The following is a 19,679-nucleotide window of genomic DNA, read 5'->3' as shown; positions in this document are numbered from 1 at the left end:
ACGACTTTGGATTTTACACCATCATCTGTCAAGAGAAGAATCACACTTTCATCGCCAGTTGATGTTGATGGCATGTCAAGACTCTTCTTCCCTACGATAATGTTGCCGTAAAATAATAGCGCATTTGGTAACGATTAAGCGTATACGCCTGGACTCTTCTTCTCTACGACAATATTGCTGTAAAATAAGAACGCGTTTGATAACGATTCTGTTCTTGGAAACAGATTCTTATCAAAAATAATTCTTTATTATTTTGTGCCTTAGAAATTTATGTAGCGGTACAATTTTACAAGTATAGGACTAATGTCAAGTTGCCAACCAACAATTCTCCACATTATGGGGCAAGAACATATGAGTTATATTGAGTGGGATGTCCACCGCCGTGCGATGACCTATCCCAATTTTGATGGCGGATGACTCGAGCACTCGAAATTCACGAGATCAAACTCAGCGTTATTTTCACGAAACATCTGTTCCAATTCGTCCAGTTCACACGAAATTTCTGTGCTCGGCGCTATCTCCTTGTCTCGCTCCTCAAACTAAATTTCTGCGTCTGCCAAATGAAGTCAAAAAAGGAATCCACTTTTGTCTTTGGCCGTGCGTCTCCTGCGGTGCGGTGATGTGGTCCGTGTCGATCCGACGACTTCTCCGACTCCGACTCTTGAGTGCGAGCGTGCACGACGAAGACCCCCAACTGCTGAACGCGTGCCTGTTCTTACACGCACTACGCTAGGCTGCATCAAAATCCAAGATAATAGGATCTCGAGCTACCGGACCAGTTTGATCCGACGTAATCATGTTCTAGTCGCGCCGTGACACTTGGCTCTCGAGTAAGCCGATCAACACTCGCGGCGGTGACAAATTCGTTGATGTTTGTTGGGTTGTCGGGGAATTGGGAACCGGAAATGGAAATGAAGAGAGCTCATTCGGTATCATTGTCTCTCCCTACTTCATGGGAATTCGAATTGAAAGAAAGAGCGTGCAGCATACTGTCTTTATAAATTTCTGAGCACATCCCATGGACATGCTTTGCAAGAGATCAGGAACCTTCTTCGGATTAAAGTCCTCGAGCGAATCGAGGTCTCATGCCATGCATGAGGAGCGAATTAAGGACGAAAGTCGGGGTGTCAATCTATGTTGACGGCCAGTACTCACGTGGTGTCATGTTAAGGGGATACTCTTAAATTGATTGGCCGGAATATACTTCATGTAATCAATAGGTAATCCAGCCCCAACCCACATGATTCTGTTTAATTAAATAGGTCAAGCTAGGCCAGTCCAATCCAAATGTTAGACAAAGAATCCAAATAACATTTTAAAGGTAAAATCTAGTTTTTGTGGCTTTTACTCAAGAAAACTGATGTGCTTATATGGTTATTCACCCAAGACCTACTAATTTTATGAAAATTCGAAATTTTAATATGAGATAATATTGATTTATTCCAATTGTGTGTAATATCATCATCAATAGTACGTAATTGGGGGAAAAAAAACTAAGCTTAAACTCCTTGACTAGCCCCATTCCTCCATCTTTGGTCAATTTAACAAGCTCGACTGTTCTTGTGTCCAATCCCGCCTCTTGGCTTGGACTGAGCCATCCCATTGGAAATATGAGATTTGACTAATCTCTCTTGTCTAGATTTGAGCTCGAACGACTTCAATGGAGAATTTTTATGTTAAATTTGAATAGTTTAATAAAGTTTGGTTAGGCAGATCTTTCTTACGATGTGTAAGAATTTTTGAGGGTCAAACATCATGATAGAAGTGTCATAGAAAGTTTGGTAAGACAGACCTTTCCCTTACAATGGGTTAGAATTTTTTTGAGAGCCAAACATCACCAATAGAAGTGTCGTGTAGACCATAACTTCTCATGAACCATCGGCCACGCATTGATCCAAAAAGTCAAAACATATCAAACCCCACAAAGACCTTAACTTCTTGATGGATGTGTACAAGTTTCTTCATACGCAATGCTCGTTTACATTCTTTTTCTTTTTTGAAGCAAGGCGTCGTGGGTAGCTACTCCAATAACTGGTTTTTTTCTATGATTATTTGCCACGAAAATCACCTGCTGGAATGTCAAACGTAACTTTCATGCTGAGACCCCTTTTCAACTGCTCCAGAGTCAAAGCTCTCACGATAATCCACTTCCTGCTCAGGCGATGACATGCCACTCTGTGACCCTTCTCGATTTTCCATTTTCCCTGATGATGCTTCGATTCCCGTTGGAGCTGCATCGCATTCATTACAATAACCCAATCCTCTGTGTGAACTATCACCAAGAACAAAATCTGAATGATACTCATAACTGATATTTGCTTGATCCACTGACGATGGCCCTTCATCTACATAAGCAACAATTTGGCTGTCCCTTGAACCACACTGAATAAGAGGCTGAGAAAAATCCATTTTATTCTCTGCATTTGTATCTCTGAACGTCGATACTGGATGCAAACCGTCCTGTAAAAGAATTTAACTAACACAGATCAACACAAGTGAGAGACTGAGATCACCTGATCTTCGGCCGTCGACGAAGAGGCCGCTCTGATCGACGCCGAGGCGCCGAATCCTCCTCCCCTCCCGCCGCCGCCACCGCTGCCGCCGCCGTTTCTCCTCGAATTCGATCTCCTCTTGCCTCCAGCCATGTCCGAGCCCGCGAATCAACTTCGATTGAATTATTTGGGGGCGACGACGAGCGAAAGGGATCACCTCCTCCCGCGTGTGGTTTCCTTGCCTTGGGGGAAGCGGTCGCATCTGGACCGTTGCCGATTCGCCGTGGGCCGCAAGGGGACTCGTGGACGGCTGTGATGTCAGATTCCGCTACGCAAACAGCTGCGGCGGGGCCCTTTCTCTTTGGGAATATGCGAGAATCAATGCCATCGGCCAATCAGCAATTCAGCATGGCCTTTTGGGATTGTCGTGGACAACTAGTCTAGCTAGGCGGAATTCGACCTTGGTTTTGCAATTTGATAGGGATCCTTTTAAACTTTTTGGCTTAGGCTAGCGAAATCACGACGGTTTGTGATGCATTTATATGTTAATGGGATTAATTGAGTCAATTTGCCAACTCAAGTCATGGGACGCCAAATTTTCTTTAACGGAGTCTCTGGATACTTAAATATTAATTAAAGAATATGAGACACGATAATGACTACTGAGTTTTTGCATATCTAGTATGATTTATTCGTCGATACATGAAAGATCTCTAAGTAGAAATAGTTTCTTTATTACTAGAATGAAGTTGGATTGCACGCAAACTAGCTTTCCTAGATGCTCATTTCTTTTTATTGGAGATACCACATTGTCATAATTGGACAACAACTTCACTGGTTGCTTTATATAAGTTTGTCATGTTTGGGAGGCTGAAGATGTCCTTGGGGACCATCCTCGCTTTACATTTTAAAGATAAGCACATCATGATGCAAAATCATCAGAAAAATTCGAGTTCCCGAAGCAGCAAATTACACTTTTAATTTGGTTTGCTCTCCAATTTGCATTCGCCTTGTAGACTTGATATGTAGCGGAAGATTCAGGTTGAAAGAGAGATTGTTTCGACAAGGTGAACGCGGAATTGTATTTTTTGTTGGCAATTTGGTTGCAATTTAACTACCTACTTTGGCAATTTGGCTTACTCTCCATGTCAGCAGATTGCGTGACTTTTGAGGTCAAAGGCCACGGGCATTAATGCTGCCTTTGAGCTTGTGGCCATGGCCTTGAGTGTAACGTTCAAGCTCTAACAACTAACATCGGTGTGGTGGAAGATAGAGGGATGGGAGAGAGAAATGTGGTGGGGGGTTGTTTCTCTCTTTTATTTGGGTCTAAGGTTTCGTTTGTCTTTTTAACTGGGGTCTTTCTCTCAAAATGCATATAGTGCATTATCAAAAGTGGGGATGCTTTTTCCAAGGTTCTCTATATTTTTTCCTCCTTTCTTTTTGTGAAAAAAAAGAGCATGATACCTTCCTTATTCATTATTTGATATAATAATTCTCTTTTACACGTTAAACTTGCTTCTACATATTTCAAGTAATCTATAAGGTCGATGTTATATGATGTGTGGCTTTATCACAATCCCTCCTTTGGAGCTAAGCTCCTAACATTATGTTAGAATGTCATTCCGTGCATATAGGACTAGCAAAAGTAGTCATGAAAATGCAAGTTTGACCATGAATTTAACTATCCCATGAGACACTTCAGCATAAGTGAACCTTCATTAAAGTTAGAAATCGATGTCCTAACCAAATTGCGGATGAGCCATTAAACTATGACTCGGATGAACATGTTGTCCTTCATGTTGTATTGTCAAGCAAGAGGAGTTTTATGTCACAAATGATTTCCAAATGGACCAAGTGATATACAGAGATGAAAATTTTCATTCGGAAATGAAAGCAAATGTGCTATGGCAAAGATAACGAAGGTGAGAAGAGACAGCTATGATTTTCTAGTATCGTTTATTATCAATAGTAGCATGATCACCTAACCAAATGGAGATGAGCTAGCAACTACATAAAAACCACCTTCTCGAAAGAGCAAAGGATCACGCCATGTATTGTCTTCAAGGAAATTAGAACAAGACCTTATTCAATTGTGAAGGTGAAAACTTACATTAACGTAATGCTGATCAATGACAACAACAAATAACAGGAAAAAAAAACCCCAATCCTGCCATTACCCGGAAATGCAAAATGAGAAAACCTAAATTGTTCGGCCACTGGACAATTTTTGAAAACCATCCTGCACAAAATAGTAGCATGTGATGAACAAGCTCCGACATGTGGTGATAACCAATTCCACATAATGAAACCATCCTTGCCGCCATTGGGGGTTGTGGAATAGAACAATCGGAATTACTAGTAAAACCGTCGTGTGTGACACTCCGAAGCTGATATAGAATGTCTCTCCATCTATGAAACCATCTTCTTTAGCTTTCCTGCATGATTTTGTTGACAAGCAATTAACATCAATGGTTGTCGAACAGTCATTACTCAATGGCAGTCCACATAGAAGATGGTTTCCGTAGTAACTGCTTTCATTAAATGACCCAAATTGATTTTTGTTTGGTATGGCTCCTGATAAGTCATTGTAAGACACATTAAAGACTCCCAAAAAATTCAACCGAGTGAGCTCTTCAGGGATAGAACCAATCAAGTTGTTGTAGGAAAGGTCAATGCTCTCTATCTTTGTGAGGTTCGACAATGACATCGGTATATGTCCTGTAAGCTTGTTGTGTGATAGATTTAACACAATCATGTCCTGTGAGATTGCAATCTCTGGTGGGATCTCCCTGCTGAAATTGTTGCAAGAAAAATCTAGTCCTACCATGTTAAGGAGGACGTAGCCCTTATAAGCATCAAATCTTCTTTTTGCTGTGAACCCAACAATATCTTGAACTTGCATTGCTTCCTTTAGTAGAAATCTAACGTGGTCGACCATGGTTATTCTAATTGTCCTCACATAAGAAATAGGTGACGATTCTTCACCTCTAAATGATGTTGAAGCTACCTTGCCATATCCTCCAGAGGAGAAATTCATGGGTCCCAAGCAAATAGGTAATGGACCAGACATATTGTTTTCAGAAAGATCGATCATACTTAAGCTTTTCAATCTACACAATTGCCGGGGAAATGTTCCATAGAAGCTATTACCTCTCAGTAAAAGAATGCTTAATTGAGAGAGGTTACCTAGCCAATAGGGTATGCTTCCGAAGAACTCATTTTCACTCAAATCCAAGGTCACCAAATTGGAGTTGTTAGGGAGTAGATGCATGATTGAACCATTCAATTTGTTCCCATTCAGATGGATATAACTCAACAAGGGTGCTATGAAAGATGATGCTAATGAATCAGAGAGATTGTTGTCAGACAAATCCAAATACTTGAGCCAAGGAAGATTAAAGAGTTCTCGAGGGATGAGGCCATTTAACTGATTTTTTGACAAGTCAAGGAGCATAAGCGATGACATGTTTGCAATCAATCTAGGAAGCTTACCAATGAAAAAGTTGTTGCTAACGTCCAATAGGCGCATAATTACGAGTGATGAAAGAAAACAAAGATTTCCCTTGAACATGTTGTGCTCTAATTGGAGCCATACCAAATTTAGGTTCATGGTGTCGTCCGAAAACACGATTTCTCCTTGCAAGTTGTTATATGCTAGGTTGAGTCTATACAATGATGAGTTGCTATCTAGTAACTGGATAGGTAGTCCCCCAGAAAAATTGTTGTGGGAAAGGTCTAAGGAATATAGGGATTTTATAGGACCCAGTTCAGATGAAATATTCCCTTCCAATCTGTTGGCCGATAGATTAAGGTAGTACAAATTTGGGACATTTAAACAAAATTCGGTCGTGAGCTCTCCTCTCATGCCGTTGTTGGACACGTCCATCACCCAAAGATTACGAAGGGTTATCGGTGGAACCTCAAGTGTCGCAAATAAGTTATTTGCCATAATAAGGTTTTCCAATTTAGTGTTGTTTTCCAACAACCCAGCTGGAAAGGGACCCGGAATGCCATTCGAGGAGAGATCAATGGTTCTCAGGTCATATTGATGATTGAGAAAGCCAAGGGAAGTCACTTTGAATCCTTTCGATAGACTATTTGACATACTAAAAATTGTCAATTGGAACCTCGGGATCTTAGACGCAACTTTGGAATCAGTTGTTAGGTTGTTGTCATCAAGCAAGAGGACCTTAAGTCTTGAATAGTTTGCAAGTGGGCCGAGTGATGAGGGGATGTCAAAATAATTACCCGAAATGGAAAGCAATTCGAGTGAGGTAAGACTAGTGAGGGGAGATGAGGCAACATTATCTATGAATTCATTGTCTTCAAGAAATAGAACCCGAATAGATGTCATGTTTCGCCAGCATGTAGGAAGCTTGCCAGTAATTCTGTTACTGCTAAGATCCAGCTCTTCAAGTTTTATGAGGTTACACAAGCCTGTTATTGATATCACAAGTCAATTCAATTACAATGGTAGATATTGGAACATATAACACGGACACACACGTACATGAAGGATTCATTTTATGTCCAAGTTTTACATTAAGGGATTAGGACTTGCTCTGATTTGATAGTTTACAATTAAGACCGGTGTTGTATGAGGACAACAATCTAAGAGATGTCAAAGGACCAAGGTTGGAAAGGATTCCCATGGTGGTGGTCAATGAAGAATGATCCAAGATGAGCTGTTCCAACTTACTGAAGTTATGGAAATCTACCCAGAAAACAAAAGATCATTGAACATCATATTTCCTTACACGGACATAATCAAGAAATGGCATAGAATTATCATGAGTGGATGGAATATTTTAATAAAAACTTAGGCTCTGTTTGTTTCGCAAAAAATATGACGTTTTCAGGAAATGTTTTCCAAAAAATCATTTTTTTAGAAAAATGACTATTTTTCGATGTTTCTGAAATCTGAAAAAATGAACTAGAAAATATTTTCCACTTTGTTTGTATGGAAAATCCGATTTGACTTTCATCTGTTTACTCCTTTCAATAATATTTTATTTTCATTCTAACAAAATAATTTTTAATTATTTTTTCTTTTTCTTTTTCCTTCTTGTCCAGTTGATCACCAGCCATAGGTGAAATCAAGATTGCCCAAAGGCGACGAGCTCAAGCCATGTTAGATTGGCGAAGCCTCGGCCTTTGGCGAGCTTGTCCTTCGCCTATGGTGGTCTGGGCATCGTCATAGTCGGCGACCGAATGAGGAAAATGGAAAAATAATAAGAAGGAAGAAAGAAAGAAATTAAATATTTGATTTTTTAAATGAAAAAAAGAAAAAAATAATTAAAAAGAGCGCATGGAGGAAAATAGGTTTAGGTGAAAGAAAGAGAATGGAAAATGATTTCCTCATTTTCTCCACTTTTGAAAATACCTTATCCATTGTAGAAAAATATTTTCCTTCACTTATTTATTTTCTGTAACCTAAATGCTGGAGAACATTTTCTTGAAAATTGTTTTCTGCAAAAAAAAAAAAATGGAGCGTTATTATGAGCAAACATTTACTAATGGGTTTGACTAACCTTGAGTAGTAATTGTTCCTTCTATCATATTATCCTGGAGAGAAAGGATCTTGAGGGATGACAGTGCCCTTAATGCTCGCATGACAGTCCCCACATCCTTCAAGTGGACACCATCTAGGTAGAGGTTCTCTAAAAGTCTCAAGTTTTTGATGCCTACCAGTAAAATTCCAAGAAAATAACTTGCTTGGCAATAAAGTTGTGAAAGCACCCATGCGGATGCTTCGCGACATAAATCTTTTGAATCAGGGCAACATTTCTATATGGAAAGGGAAGGGGGTCCCAATTTATGACTTCTATATTCTCAATATGACGCATATGTAAAGCTATGAGAGATACTGCATGAAAATTGAAACAATACCTTCAGCAGTAGCTGCTGCATTGACTGCATTATAACTTATGTCTAGCTCCTTTAAATTATTGAAACAACCTAATTTATCCATGAACCTTACTAACTCAAGTCAAGGATGGCGATTTTGTCTGGAATTATGAACAGAGAATAAGTTGGAGAAACTATCATTCAGATGTGAAGTCTCATTCAAATGTTGTTTTGAAGCATAGACACTTGAGAGTCGAAATTGTACCGTGAATGGGTAAAATAGAATTATCTAGAGTAAATAATGAAAGCACCCACGCGGGTGTCTAGGAATAGGAATCTTTTGAATCAGCAACATTTCTATATGGAAAAAGAAGGGATGACTTCTATATTCTTAATATGAAGCACATGTAAAGGTATTAAAGAGCATGCATGAATCGTAGTCTAGTTAGTTTAATTTATTAATAGAAACGAGGATTCTACATGAAAACTGAAACAATACCTTCAGCAGTAGCCGCTACATCGATTGCATTATAACTTATGTCCAGCTCCTTTAAATTACCGAAACCACCTAATTTATCCACAAACATTGCCAACTCAAGTCAAGGATGGTGATTTTGTATGGAATTATGAACAGAGAATAAGCTAGAGAAACTATCATTCAAATGTGAAGTCCCATTCAAATGTTGTTTTGAAGCATAGACACTTGAGAGTCAGAATTGTACCGTGAATGGGTAAAATAGAATTATCTAGAGTAAATAATGAAAGCACCACCCATATGCCTTGGGATAGGAATCTTTTGAATGAGTAACATTTCTATATGGAAAGAGAAGGGGGTTGCAATATATGACTTATTTAGTCTTAATATGAAGCACACGTATAGGTATTAAAGAGCATGCCTACATGACTCACAAGCTAGTTAGTTTAATTTACAAATAATAATCAGGTTCCTACACGAAAACTGAAATAGTACCTTCAGCAATAGCCACTACATCAACTGCGTTACCACTTATGTCCAACTCCATTAAATTGCTAAAATTACGTAATTTATCCATAAACAATGTTAACTCATGTTAAGGATGGTGACTTTGCATTGAATTATAAGCAAAGAATAAGTCAGAGAAATTTACCATTCACATGTAAAGTCCCACTCAAATTACTGTATTTGAGGAATAGATGCTGGAGAGATGGAATTGTACCAAGAAGGGATAGAATAGAATGATCCAAAAAGTTATAGCTCAAGTCAAGCACCTCTAGTTTGCTCAGCCTTGAAGATAGCAGGTTTGGTTCTACAAACAAACAATAAAAAGCAGTAAAAGCCGCAGAAATCTATTCAAGGACACGTGCAAATAGATATTGCCATTTCAAGGGGAAATATGTCGTAGACTCGTGAAGTAATGATGATGTGGACATAATCATCTATGATGTAGGAAGTGAGTAAGAACCTGGATGTGATTAACTTATGAGTTCATTAGATAATGAGTATCTCTCTTTTATAGGAAATGGACGAACGGCGAATTTATACCTTCTGGTGCAATCCACCCTCCTAAATAGTTGCTTTGCAAGTCAAGGCTCTTGAGTTCTTTAAAGGGAAGAAGTAGAGAAGCATTTAGGTACCAAGTTTTGGAGCCGAAACGGTCATTTCTCGAATTGAAGAGCATTAGTTGAGTGATTCGTCTTGTGGTGGGGTTGCACTCAACACCTTCCCAGCTGCAACAGTTGAAATATGATCCCCAGCGTCCACCCTATATGTTAGGTCCAATGTGGCATTGAGCGCTAAGAGAGCAACCCTTTCTTGCTCCCGACACCCACGAGAGCCACATAAACATGCGATACCCCAAACCACCACAAACACCCACAGTGCTTCCTTTTTCATGACTGCAGATTCAAGTGACCAAACTTTATATGGATCGCACTTTGGAGTTAACATCTTTTTTGCAAGTTAAAGCAATTTTATAGGAGTTCAGCGGTTACGTACTTGAGTGTGAAACTCGTGGTCATGGCCAAAGTCTTGGTCATCTTTAAAGATGAATGTAGCTCAACCACTTTTGGTGACAAGGTTAATTAGTGTGCCGGGCAAGGAATATACGTTATGCAATGGCCAGATTTCATTGGCGGAGAATTTTCCAAAAGTCTCTATTGGCATAATTTTTCCATGCGGTTAGTCTAGCCTAGCCTAGTCAACCATTGTCATTTATATGACTAATTCAATCTCTATCCAAAGTAAAGCACAAGCCTTGTGATTTACTTGGAACTTTCGACAAAAAGTGATCTTGACTAGAGGCATCTCAAAAGTAGACATGTTGTAAAAGTAACTCGAAAATTGACAAGATCTTGCTATTAAAACAACTCAAAAACATTGAAGAAATAGACGGGAACAGCAAAGATACCAAATATTTATGTGCTTCAGTCCGAATATTGGTACCTACCCCATGGGAGAGCCGGTGATAAATAATTCATCGTACTAAGAAAATTAGAGTTATAATCGCTTACACGCTTGGGTATTTCCCACACCTATATTAAGACCAAACTCAAAAGTGTTTACAAATAAACAAATTAATTAGATGTAAAGCTCACGATGCAAATCACTGCGTGTTTAAGCCTATAGCAAAACCCTTTGGATAGCTAATTCAAGAGCGTCCGTATGTTCTTTCTTTTATTCTTTGTGCGGTGGCTCAATTTCAAAAGGAACCCCCTATTTGGCTTCTTTAGTAAAGGAAACCCAAGAAAGCAAAAGCTTGCTTTTAATTTATTTTCTTTTCTCTAACAACTTCCTGAACCCACGCGCTTTCTTTTGTACAACCAATAAGAAAATCCCAAGTAGGCAATTAAAGTCCACGGAAAATTTGACCGTAAGTGTTCATTGTATTTGCTACTGGGGCCCTTGGCAGTTGTCAACAACAAAAATTTCTCCATCAATGTTTAATGAGTCGGAGTCTACGCGCCCAAACCTCCCAAATTGAACTTGTATCTTTTTCTTACCCAACGTTCGAGCAATATCCTCTCAAATCTTCTACATTGAAGGTCTAGATGTAATCGTGAATACATCCAACAACCAAATAATAGAAACTCTCCAATATATACACCATTCACAAAAAGATTTTTTGGATTTCTTTCTTATCCAATTTGGGTTCATCGAGTTAGGTTCACTTGGAAAATGCCCTCCATTAATGCGAGATCAATGCATATGAGCCATTAGATCTTGTGCATCTCACATTGTCTCATAAAATTCACCGGTGAAAATGCATTAGGCTCACATAATTGTAGCCCTTCGAGATTAGTGTAATTGATTGGAGTGCTTAGTGATTTCTAGCTCGAGAATTTGGGAATCACCCATTGATCCCACTATTTTCATGCAAACTGGCCTTATGCACAAATCAACTTTTTGTATTTAATCGGTCAATAGGACTTGTGGATTTCGAAAAACTTTCAGTTAACCTAGTCTTCACGCTCCGAGCCATCAACTATAAAACAAAAGGCGTTAGTGCGAGATTTCTGCCCACTCCAAAAGCAATTGTACGGAGCGTGTACGGGTCAAATGTGGTGGCCTAGTTTGTGCCTGCCCCTTGCTCTTACATTTGAGTAATGACAGGCAGACTTACTGTAGCTGTCATGGTCGATGCGTCTTTCCAAATTAATATTTTATAGTACTTCCTTTATCTCCTAAAAGTACTTAAAGTGGAGATAAAGCGGCCACCTTTGCAAGACCCGTGCCTTTCGGGGCAGACGACTTTGGATTTTACACCATCATCTGTCAAAAGAAGAATCACACTTTCATCGCCGGTGGATGGCATGACTGGACTCTTCTTCCCTACAACAATGTTGCCGTAAAATAAGCGGCCGACCCTCGGAGGATTCTGATTGACTGACTGTCAGATTAATTAACAAATCTCAACCGATGGATGACGACGATACACAAAATTTGTACCTTAGAAATTTCTGTAGCGGTACAATTTTACAAGTATAGGACGAATGTCAAGTTGCCAACCTGCATAAGATTGTATTTTTGACTTATTTGGACCAACTCAATTAAATGGGACATAGACTCAATAGCTACCGTCACCAGCCGACATTTCATAATCGGATCTCACAAGTTCTACGCACCTTTCCGCATGTAGCACTTGGATTTTGTTTGACCAATCTCGATGTCAAGAGAAATATCTACTCAGACATTGCATGATTGAATTGATACGTGTATGTAAGCTAGCTAAGAATCTAAGATGCCTTCAATTGAGCACCCTCTCTACTTGACAATTGCTAGTTGTGATGCTGAAACAGCACTCATATGACAGCGTCAAGCTCTATCACTCGGAGGATCCACACGTTGAACGGAAGGATCAATAGACATCTAACTAGACCATATTGACTTCTTTTGTGATGATCTATAACTGCATCTCAAGTAAGACCAACTCACAATTGCAGAACTTTCATGCGAAATAACGGTAAAGGTGCAAATCGTACACATTTGCTTCATTAACGTAACACAAGACTCAGTATTTCCACAAATTACTGCTTTGACAAATTACCGCATTGACGTTTCCCGCGAAGGTGGTAAAACAAGGCCAGGTTGTCCATATTGCTAATGCATCTTTCCAACAGGATACATTTTGAAAAAGTTATAGCTAGCCATCGATCAAGCCTTCTTGGCATACAATAAAGTAATCTCCTGACCACTTAAACAGAAAGAAATCCTCCAATAACTTATAACAAAGGGTACATGAGCCAATGTCACTAGCTTCTATGTTGACGTTACATAATACCTGGTGTAACAACTTCCATTGAAGTAAAGACAGAATTAGAATAATTGTCACTAGGATATTCCCATACATAATCTTCACTGCAAAGTAGAATAACTTAGTAAGCAGCTGCTCGCTAAGGTTGGGGACCGATATATCCTAACCAGTGGCACCCAATCCTTAAGATTTCGGGAGCCTGACAGCAGCCAAGGGGTTCACAATGCCCTGAGAATCCTTTCCCGAACCCATACCTTCAACAAATCCCATCTTTGCCATCACTCTGGATCCAAACCCTTTGGTATGCCTTTCAAAAGCTCCGATACTTTGAGGAGTTCTTCTCACGGATGCTCCTCTGCCACTTTGCTTCGACTTAGCGCTTTGAGATTCTGACTCCCTATTCCTTTCCGGTTCTTCGCTAGACTCCGGGACGCTCATCCCTAATCCAAGAGATTTAGGACGCTTAATCACTTCGATGGGCTCCGCGAGACCCGTGCCTCCCTTCCCCAACCCTTGGCCTTCTATGAATCCCATTTTCGCATCATTTTAGACCCAAAGCCCCTAGTGTGTACCTCAAACGCACCAAAGCTCTCAGAAGTGACCAGAGTCACGTGCTCCTCACCATTTTCACTGGTCCCGGCTAGATTCACGGGGCTGATCTCTGTCGTTTCAGATGGCATTACGCCACTTGACACGAAAGACACGGGTTGACTAGCAAATGAAACCTTTCCACTGGAACGGTTGACTGAGTTTTTTAATGACTTGCTTCTGCTAGATTTTTAGCTTCTTGAGGTCTTACCTGATTTCGACCTCCACTGGTCATCTTCGCATGTGGGACATCAATTACCGAGAAATCAGCATCATCATCAACAGGTCCGATGAGCTGTCATTAGAACCACAACAATTGATGGTAGGATTTCCAGATATGCAAATAGACAACTGACTGCACTTTGTGGAACACAGAAAAAGGAATATTTAACAATCCTGAACGAAAACACAGCACTGATATGCGTAAAGTTTCCACTAATCAGATTTAATACCTTTTCCAGTATAAGTTTATCAGTTGAAGATGGCAGGCATGTCTGCGGTGTTCGCACAACCGTTGCAAATCTGGAAAAATAAGATGATAATTAGAACGGCAAAAGCTTAAAGCCTAGAAAGGGCGAAGATAGGGGAAACATAAGGCCCATTAACCTTTTCTTGCCCAATCCTTGGGAGATACTTCGCAACCGATAAACTCTTGCCAGTCATTGAACCTTATCGCAAAAAGAAAAGTTGTTATTATTAAAAAGAGTTCCGACTTACAGAAGCAGACGCAATCTACTACCGGAGCAAAAATCACTTCCGTGGAACATAAGCGTAGAAATCCTTAAGAAGCGAACATGAAGACGTGTCCAAAAGACAATCAAGTTTATTGAAGACAAAGAATAAACGAAATCTGAGAATCGGAAAATTGGCAAACCAGAACATGCACCTCTGCAGCTGAATAAAATCAGAGAAAACTGGATAGGTGATTCACATGAGCAAGGCCAAAAAGAAAAGCTATACCTAAAGTTTGACATGATTACTGAATGAATATGCAATTATGCAAATCATCTTTAGCAACACTAAACCTTGAGAAGGCACATATCAGTACTTGCATTAGTTTGACAGGAGTAAGAACACTTAGGTTGATGTGTAACGTGATGCAAAAGATACAGAGATAAACCAATTGAGTGTAGAGCAAAGTCACAACTTTTCGATGCAAAATAAGAGATGAAGGATAAGCAGATCTACGAGAATTTCAATTAGGATTATCAGAAAAATAAAACTTTCAATCTAACAAAAACTGAATATGGTCATCATGGATTGTCAGAATAATATAAATTGATCTTAAGCCTTAAAGATCATATATCAATTTTACTCCCACATGAGTAATTATTCCATCTAAAGCCTTATAGATAGAATAAAAATTCGTGCGGTTGCAAATTAGATGCTACATCAGGGAATTTCAATCAGCATTGGAAAAATAAATCAAACAAAGAGACAAAATATTCAAAAACTAAAACAAGATAAAATAAATCTACCTAATAAACTAGAGGTGAGGACACTGGAGTGCCGTAACTTGGCGGGAGGGGACACAAAATCTTTATAACTTTAAAATGGTACACTTAAGTGCCATCATCGGAGTAAAATTGGACACTTAAGTGCCACTCCTGCGAAAATCCGGCCAAATGGCTGACGTGGCAATTTTATGGCGAGTTTAATCCAAAACGGCGTCGTTTTGCGGCGACGTGGCGGAGAAAACGCAAAAAACGACGCCGTTTCATGTCTACGTGTAAATAATAATATAAAAATTAATTAAATTATAAAGTATTCAAAAAATAAGAAAAAATAAGAAAAAATTTAAAAAATTTAAAAATTAAGAAAAATTTAAAATTTTAAAAAATTAAGAAAAAAAAGGGGGAGGTTGCGGCGAGGGCTCGCGGCCCTCGCGGTCATCGGCTGGGCGCGACCTGGCCGACCCCCCCCTCGGTCGCCGGCCCTTCCCAGTGACGACGGGGAGGCGGCAGCGGCGAGGGCTCGGCCCTCAGCCACCGGTTCGACCTCCCCTTTTTTTTAAAATTTTTTTAAATTTTTTTAAATTAAAAATTTTATTTTTTTTTTTTAATTTTTTTAATTTTTATGTTGATTTGGAGCTCCGGCGAGCCACGTAAGCAAAAAATAATAATAAAATATTGCCACGTAGGATTTCCGGCAAGGGTCGCCGGAGGTGGCACTTAAGTGTCCCACTAGAAAAAAAAAAGTGGCGACTTAAGTGTGCTAGTTTTGAAGTTATGGCGCTTTTGTCTTTGAACCTAAATAAACTAAATCTAGTAAATCTATCTAATAAAATAAAATAGATCTATACCTAAATTTGCATTTTTTTAAAAAAATCCAATCGGTAGAATGGACCAACAATGGGCACGGCACGGCACGGCTCTAGGGCAACGGCCGTGGCGGTACCTCGGCGTGACTTGACAAAGTCACGACAAGTTCAATGGGATATCTTCCGGGACACCAAGAAATCTATGGATTCGAATTGAACAGGAAGCAACAACGTCGATGCAGCAAGATCAGCAGGTTTCGCCAATGTCGGGCTGGGCCGTGAGATTCAGGCCCGAAGACCCGACGGATGCTTCTACAATAATGAACAGATGCTGGAGACGACGCTTCTTGAAACGCACTTGGACTGGCGTGGCCGAGCAACGGAGCACCACCTGGCGTGGCAGATCAGCGGGAGCAACGCCTGGCGTTTGAAGGTCCGAGTGTTCGCTGGTGAAGCTGGGCTCGCCAGGAACTGGCAGCAAATCTGGGCTAAGGAACTTGCAGTCGATCCTACACGCTGCCTAGGCTTGTCTTGAATCACTCAGAGACCGCTGGCAGAAGCAAGATTGCAGTGGGGGGACAGCGAAGCGCCTGGCGTGGCTGAGCAATGGGAGCAGCACGACACCGGCACCGAGAAGGAGCTGCAGGCACGCGTAGGGATCACCAACGTCGTGGAGCCTCTATTCAACTACCACCAGCAAGAAGGCCGAGCTTTGTTCGATATCAATTTTGCTCTCACGATCCACCCTTTCTCTCGATTCTCACGTGTGTCGCTCAATTTTTTGGCGTGTACTTAATTGTGCCTCACCGAAACCCTACACGAGCAACCTATTTATAGGTCACGGATTAAATTTTTTTTTAATTTTTTTTTCCAAATCGATATTGACAAAAATTCTTTTTCCAAACACGATATTCGTTTCGCTGAACGCAATATTTACTTTTCCACTTGCCCTATCCGAAAAAATTCCATCATATCCCAAAAAATTTCAAATTCCTATTTTCACAAGATAATTTCTAATAAATAAAAAGAGACTTGGGTCAATTTGCTCACACCGTGGTTTAGTCGGCCTACCAAATCAAAGCTCAAAACCACTAATTCGAATCCATTCGTGCGGTTTAATAAATAAATGCATAACATGTAAATTAAAAATAAATACACCTACATCTATATGTTATGCAATTAATATTTTTTCAGGGATAAAATTGATCCTTAATTTTCTATACAATAAATAAATGATCGAATCTCCAAAATTTAAGTGTCAACAAAGAGCATTGAGATTTGGTCCTAATAATCAATTCTAAATAACACACAAAGGATAATATGCCCATCCCTATTTAAACAACATAGGAGCAGAAAGGCCAGATTGACCGTGACATTAGAAACTCAAGCATTATAGGAAGAACGGGGACACAGGTCGAAGAACGTCACGCCTAACAAAGTTGACTTCTAATGATGCCGTAGAACTTCATGCCAGCAAGATAATTTATACTACCGTGATAAAGATTTTTGTTACTCAGTATAACCCCAGAAAGACCCCAAAAAGCACCCAAAAAAAAAAAAAGGATCCTCTCAGAAGAACATGTACCCTCTCATTCATCCATTACCACGTCATATTAATGAAACAAGGTCTACAACTTCCATGCTTAAAAATCTGATAACAAAATAACAATTCAATGCACGAAGCATAAGAAAATTAAGAAAAGACATCATACGATCCACGAAGCAGAAGTAACAGAGTTAATTTTGGCTCAAACAAACAAGGAAAAATGAGAGGCATGTCCAAAATTTAATTATGCAATTGCTTGTTAATTGTACATCAAATCACAAGGACAATTTATAATTAAGGAGAAGAAGGAAGAATGCCTTTGCAACTTCCAGATACTTCCACCCTTACCTTATTTATACTCTCAAGGTCAACGCCCCTACAAATCATTCTGTCCCGATGTTTAGCAGCAATCAATTCTTTGTGATGTTTCTTCTTTTCACCGGTGCATCAATTGCATTTGAATTTTACCAAAAGAGCAAAAAACTAAAGAAACATTATCCTATGAAGAGCCTTCAGACAATCTAAATTGTTATTCATTCCCCAAGTAGGGAAAATTGTCTAAAAAGTCTAAACCTATTGCAATTTTGCCAATTCATCATAAACCTTTCAATCTTGCCGATTGAGTCCTAAACATTTTATCAATTTGTCAATTGAGTCCATCCGGCCAATTTTGGCCAAAAAATGCTGATGTGGACGTCGGCGGTGCTTACGTAGGGCTGCCGGCGCCGCGTTGACAATTTTTAATAATATTTTAATATTTCTATTTTTTTCCTTTTTTTTTGGCTTTTCCCTTGCCCTTTTCAGTGGCTGGCCATCGGCCACGGCCAGCTGGCCCGGCCTCACCCGCCACGGGTGAGGCCTAGCGGCAACAGCGACACCGGGCAAGGCCGGCCCTGGCCTCGGCGGGCCGGCCTCGCCGGATCGGCGAGGAGCCCTCGCCGAGGCTCGCCCTCGCCCGGGCGAGCGTCGGCCTCGCCGGACCAGATCTGGCGAGGCCGACCCCTCACCCCTGGCCGGCCGAGCGTCGGCCTATGGCCGGTGGCCAGCTGTCACCCGCTCGGCCGGGGCGGGGCGGCGCTCGCACAGGCGGGCTCCTCGCCCAGATTTGGCGAGGCGACCCTTGCGGGGCCAAGGTGGGCTCCCGGCATCGCCCTTGCTCGGCCGGGCCTCGCTTTGTGGCGGAGCAAGGCCGATCGTCGCTCTTGGCCGGTGGCCGGCCATTGGAAAAGGGCAAGGAAAAAGCCAAAAAAAAAAAATAAAAATAAAAAAGAAGGAAAAAATATAACATTTTTTAAAAAATTAAAAAATATTAAAAAATATTAAAATATTATTAAAAATTGTCCACGTCGGCGCCAGCAATCTTATGTGGCACCGCCTGCGTCCACGTTAACATTTTCCAATCAAAATTGGCCGGATTAACTCAATTGGCAAACCGACAAAAGGTTTAGAAGCTGTCGGCAAATGAAAAGGTTTATGATTGAATGGACAAAATTGTAATAGATTTAGGACTTTTTGGACAATTCTCCCCCAAATGAGAGACAATAATTGCTCATTTTTTCCCAAGACACAGAAAGGAAGCTCCATAAATTAATAAGTAAACAGTAAAATTCTTAAAGAGAGGTCCTTGTGTGCCTCGAACGTGTTTCTTCCTCAGGAGATAAAAAACATAGAGACCCATCCAATCGTGTCATCCAAACGCACCGATCTCCTTAATTCTCCATTTTAGTAATTAATACTTGAGACTTAACTACTAGTTCATAGATCAAAATAAAAAGCCAAGATTCATTATTAATTGATTGATATTTCGATTTACTTTCCAATCCCAATTTATACCACAAAACTAGTTTTCCATTGAGCATGACTTTATCATTCCCCCGCGGGGCGGGGCGGGGCGGGGCGGGGCGGGAGAGAGAGTTAAGTAAGATTAATGCATATACGAAGTTTACCAGGAAATCTTCTCGATCTTGTACTCTTCTGAGACCCCAATGACTGAGATTGAGGCACTCTTGTACCACGATTCTTCTTGGCTGAAAGAGTCCTCACATCTTTTACCAAGATAAAATCATCCACAGCTGATGACCAATTATCTCTCACATTCCCAAGACCTTGATGTTTTGATTGATGCTTCCTCTGCATACCATACTCCGTGGAAGCATCCTAGAGAGCAATTCCACACAATTTTTTCATCGTTTCATCCAAATCACTACTATAAGAAT

The 19,679-nt window shown here is 40.3% G+C and overlaps 1 protein-coding gene across 1 annotated transcript; it reads right to left on the bottom strand.

The window, feature by feature from the left end:
• Positions 1-4,692: 4,692 nt before the first annotated feature.
• Positions 4,693-9,361, bottom strand: LOC108956918 (receptor-like protein 15). The gene is made up of 4 exons (XM_039309998.1): positions 9,310-9,361; positions 8,839-8,907; positions 8,024-8,176; positions 4,693-6,929 (listed from the first exon to the last, which is right to left on the bottom strand). Exons 1-4 carry the CDS (start codon positions 9,359-9,361, stop codon positions 4,693-4,695), a joined length of 2,511 nt encoding a protein of 836 aa, XP_039165932.1.
• Positions 9,362-19,679: the final 10,318 nt, after the last annotated feature.

Source organism: Eucalyptus grandis, chromosome 3, assembly GCF_016545825.1.
Source record: "Eucalyptus grandis isolate ANBG69807.140 chromosome 3, ASM1654582v1, whole genome shotgun sequence".
Classification (NCBI taxonomy): Eukaryota; Viridiplantae; Streptophyta; class Magnoliopsida; order Myrtales; family Myrtaceae; genus Eucalyptus; species Eucalyptus grandis.
The sequence above is the reverse complement of the archived record's forward strand: the minus strand, read 5'-3'. Positions and strand labels throughout refer to the sequence as shown.